Below are 4694 nucleotides of genomic sequence, written 5' to 3' on the forward strand. Positions count from 1 at the left end.
TTTACATTCTAGTCATTAGTCTCTGATCCTCTTTACATATCAGTCATTTAGCTGATGCTTTTATCCAGAGAGAGACTTTCCAACGAGGCCAACAGCAGAATAAGCTTCAATTTCTCCATCACAAGCAGCCAATAGCAAGGAGGTCAAAGGTCAGAGACAATTTATGGAACAAATCGTCGTTTTCAAGAACTAAGCAAAACAGGCTTGACTTCAGATTGAACAAAAGGCGTTTTGGGGTTTTGAAAGCGTTTCATAAACCCAAGGAGCCATGTGATCCTTCAACTGGAGTTAAAATCAATCATGAAAATCACTAAATTTGGAATTATGAGGTTTTCACAGGACAACAGCAAAATATTCCTGTGACCCTAGAACGATCCTGTACGATAAAGAAGTGCTAGAGGAAGAAATTAGACATGAAGGAGTCAGCCAGGGAGAAAAGTGAGTTGGGTTTTTTTTTTACCTGACGCTCTTTCTTAGTTCAGTTTCCAAGCAGAGCGACAGTAGACTAAACTTAAATTAAATTCCTCCACTCGGCTGAAACAATAGCCGAGCTTTGTGTACGCTTTGCTATGGAAATGAGTTATGTAACATCGCTGATTCAGCAAAACAAGCCGCCCCTGAAGGCCTTCCAGACCGACAGTTCCTGACAGTTTCCACATCAACTGCACGCCGGCTGTTTATCCAACACTTTCCCATGATTAAAGAGCCCGGGTCGCTCGTACATAATGAAACCATCAGCGAGACCGGGGGTTCACCCTGAGTTTGCTCTTTGTACCGGACTCATTAGGCCGGTTGTTAAATCCCAACCGAGGCGCTGTGGTTTTGGCCCGGGTGAGGGATTTGTGCCTAAACTCGAGCGGGCGGATGATTGATGTGTGTGATGACACGGATCTGTCACATCACGCTCCTCTAAACCTTTCCGATGCTCCTTCATGTGGCTCTTTAAGCTCTTTTCTTCACGAGCTTTTAACGGCCCGGGTAACCCGACACAATCGGTCACGTTCCTGAAGGACTGAGGGAAACCTCCGGAACACGGGGGAAGCTTCTCCGGGCTTAAAGAGCTCAGTCCAGCAGAGAGACGAGCTCCAGGACCGCGGAGGCCGGTCCTGAAGAGAGCCTGGAGAGCCCTCCTGGAGAACACATTCCTCAGCCTTTTAAGGCTCGGCGGCTTCTGGGACGCTGAGGCAGAGAGCATGCTGGGACGCTGAGGCAGAGAGCATGCTGGGACGCTGGGATCCTCAGGCAGGTGAAACGCCCTGCTGAAGAAGCTCAGGCTAGAAAAGTCCCAGTCATCTGTTAAATCAGCTCTTAAAGGAATAGCTCACCCAAAAATGAAAATCCTTCTTCAGAGTTCCATAAAGACCTACAGTATATTTACACCATCATTTAGTGCAAATCTTAACTACAGCTGATTGATTTGCAACAAATAATGGTGTCTAGGTCTTTCTATTCACAGTGTGATTGTTTGTCTGTTTTTGTTTTGGAGCTCTAAAGAACAGGTCCCCATTGACTTCAGTTGTTTTGGAGAAGGCTGCTACCAGGTTGTGCTGCAGCCTCCCTGTGTGTTATATGGACTAACACATTTCACCTGTGTTTCATTTGGCATGAGGGAGAGGAGATGATGACAGAGTTTTCATTGTTGGGTGAACTATTCCTTTAAAACGCAGTAACAGGTGATGGGTGTGGCCTGGCAGGTATAAATACACCAGTATGACAGTATTGTGTTCATACTGGACAGACTGAGGCAAACCAGTCAAGCTTTCATACAAATTACCTTCGTATAATAACGTTGTTGGATTTACCTTTTACTGTTCTTCAACCTTCAAGTCTGCCATGCTCTTTATTGATCCTCTAGGGGAAATTCTGGAATTTATTATATAAAGTACTGTTATTATATCAGTTGGAAGTACTTACATTATATGAGCACTGTGTAACTCTGTTATTAGTAGTAGTTGCAGCAGTAGTAGCTGTACTAGTGGCAGTAGTAGTATTTCTAGTAGCAGTACCAGTAGTAATAGTAGTACTGTAGTAGTTGTAGTAGTGGTGGTAGTAGTCCTAGCATTAGTACTGTAGTGGCAGCAGTGGTAGTGGTAGTAGTAACAGTAGTAGTAGTGTTAATAGTAATATAAATATTAGTAGTACAATTAGCATTACTAGTATCAGTAGCAGTAGTAGTAGTAGTACTAGTAGTGTTAGTAGTATCAGTAGTAGTAGTAGTATTAGTAGTAATATCAATACTAATAGCATTACTAGTATCAGTATCAGTAGTAGTAGTACTAGTAGTATTAGTAGTATCAGTAGTAGTATTAGTAGTAGAGTAGTAGCAGTAGTAGTAGTATTAGAAGTAGTAGTAGTAGTAGTAGTAGTATCAGTAGTAGTAGTAGTATCAGTAGTAGTAGTATTAGTAGTAGTAATAGTATTAGTAGTATTAGTAGTAGTATCAGTAGTAGTAGTAGTAGTATCAGTAGTAGTATCAGTAGTATCAGTAGTATCAGTAGTAGTAGTAGTATCAGTAGTAGTATTAGTAGTAGTAGTAGTAATATCAGTAGTATCAGTAGTAGTATCAGTAGTAGTATCAGTAGTATCAGTAGTAGTAGTAGTATCAGTAGTAGTAGTAGTAGTAGTAGTATCAGTAGTATCAGTAGTAGTATCAGTAGTATCAGTAGTAGTAGTAGTATTAGTATCAGTAGTAGTATTAGTATCAGTAGTAGTAGTAGTATCAGTAGTAATATCAGTAGTATCAGTAGTAGTATCATCCTCCCTCTCTCTTCCTCCTCTTCATGTGTCTCTGAGCCAAAGTAAATCTCCTCCTGCCAACTCTCTGACATTTTGACTTTCTGCTCAAACAAGAAGAAATGTCAGAACAGGTTCCTGTGCAGGTCCAGAGAGCGAGGCGGATCAGACACTGAGACTCTTTCTTTAACCGGCCAGACCTGCTGGAGTTCAGCAAAAACACAGTGAAAAAAGCCAGAAAGTATTGGCCACAGAAGTTTAAACTCCCTGCTGTTTCCCCAGATCCATGTCCCATGTGTCCTCAGTCTGCTGCTAGCGGATTAGCCTCAGCGCTAACAGGGAAAATAAAGTGTTTCTCTTGCAATTACCTGCAATTTGCTCTAATGTGACCAGAACTTCTTAATTGCAGCTCAAATTGGTAATGAAACGCTCAATTTGTACGGGGCTGCGCTGCAATTATGGGATGCTGGGAAGGAATAATAATGAAAAAAAATAAAAGAAACATGTGGAAGATTGTGAGAATTATTTCCAGATTGTCAGAAAGTTTTCTTTTCTTTTTCATATAAATATATAAAAATATATATTTACAGTATATTATTTCAAACTCTCTATTTTACAAGATATTCATTATGTTTGACACTGTTACAAAATTTCCTCCCTCTTGCAAAATTTACCTACGTTTTACACTTTTGTCGTTTTCCCAATTTTTTAAAAAACTGTCTCACATACTGTATATATTATAAGATATAAGATGGAAAACAACACACTTTCTGTTTTTTTCTCCAGCATATTATGCGTAGAAGAAGCGCTCATCACTGTGTTTCTGCACTGCTCTCCCCACAGATCACCTGTCAATCAAACAGTGTGGGCGGAGTTTCTGTATTTTTTCATTAAAGTAGTATGAAGTGTTTTGGAAATGAAATCCTCACATAATTAAAGATCCGATCCACAGATTATTATTATTTTTTTTTGTATTTGTCTCCATCTTTGTTGCTAAGCGCTCGTTCGTTCTGCACACCTGTCAATCAAACGGTGTGGGCGGAGCTTGGATTTCCTCTTGATGCAGTTTGAGTTTCTGTATTTTTTTCCTTAAAGTAGTATGAAGTGTTTTGGAAATGAAATCCTCACAAGATTATCGTTTTTTGTTTTTTTTAATTTCGTCTCCATCTTTGTTGCTAAGCGCTCATTCGTTCTGCACACCTGTCAATCAAACGGTGTGGGCGGAGCTTGGATTCCGCTCACGCTAACCACCCGGTTCTTCTTCTTCTGTTGATTCCAAACAAACCGGAAACGTAAAACGCAACGGAAGAGCGCTATGAACCGGATACAGGTCGTTGAGTCATCACCGTAGGTCTCCCTCTGACCCGTCTCTCCCTCCCTCCCCCCCGCAGTGCGGAGGCAGAACATGAAGGTGCGGATCAACGCCACCGGAGACACCATCGTGATGAAGTTCGTGCGGCCGAGTCCGGACGTGAAGCTGGAGGGATACGTCCTGGGCTACGGCAGCAGCATGTTCTCCAGACAGTTCATCCAGCTGCCCGAGGACGGCCGGCCCTACCAGACCGAGCTGGGTGAGACCTCTGTCTGTCCTTCTGTCTGTCGTTTTGTCTGTCCTTCTGTCTGTCTGTCCTTCTGTCTGTCTGTCTGTCCTTCTGTCTGTCTGTCTGTCTGTCTGTCCTGTCTGTCGTTCTATAATTCTGTCTGTTGTTCTATCTGTCTGTCCTTCTGCCTGTTCTATCATTCTGTCCATCTGTCTGTCCTTCTGTCTGTCCTTCTGTCTGTTGTTCTATCATTCTGTCCTTCTGTCTGTCCTTCTGTCTGTCCTTCTATCTGTCTGTCGTTCTGTCTATCGTTCTATCTGTCTGTCGTTCTATCGTTTTGTCTATCTGTCTATCGTTCTATCTATCTATCTATCTGTCTATCTATCATTCTATCTATCTATCATTCTGTCATTCTGTTCA

At 41.9% G+C, this 4694-nt stretch overlaps 1 protein-coding gene across 1 annotated transcript in view; it reads left to right on the plus strand.

Annotated features, from left to right (window-relative positions):
• Positions 1-413: 413 nt before the first annotated feature.
• LOC139639059 (target of Nesh-SH3-like) overlaps positions 414-4694 on the plus strand; it is a gene marked incomplete at its 3' end in the record, with an annotated part of 40431 nt that continues 36150 nt past the window's right edge. Inside the window, exons 1-2 of the mRNA XM_071513121.1 lie at positions 414-438; positions 4125-4304. Of these exons, the coding sequence (XP_071369222.1) occupies positions 414-438; positions 4125-4304 (205 nt within the window). The remainder of the gene's footprint in view (positions 439-4124; positions 4305-4694) is intronic.

Source organism: Centroberyx affinis, unplaced genomic scaffold (assembly GCF_046629955.1).
Source record: "Centroberyx affinis isolate AG114_WGS23_722 - 3 ecotype Tasmania unplaced genomic scaffold, CSIRO-AGI_Caff_v1 ptg006782l_1, whole genome shotgun sequence".
NCBI classification, from domain to species: domain Eukaryota; kingdom Metazoa; phylum Chordata; class Actinopteri; order Beryciformes; family Berycidae; genus Centroberyx; species Centroberyx affinis.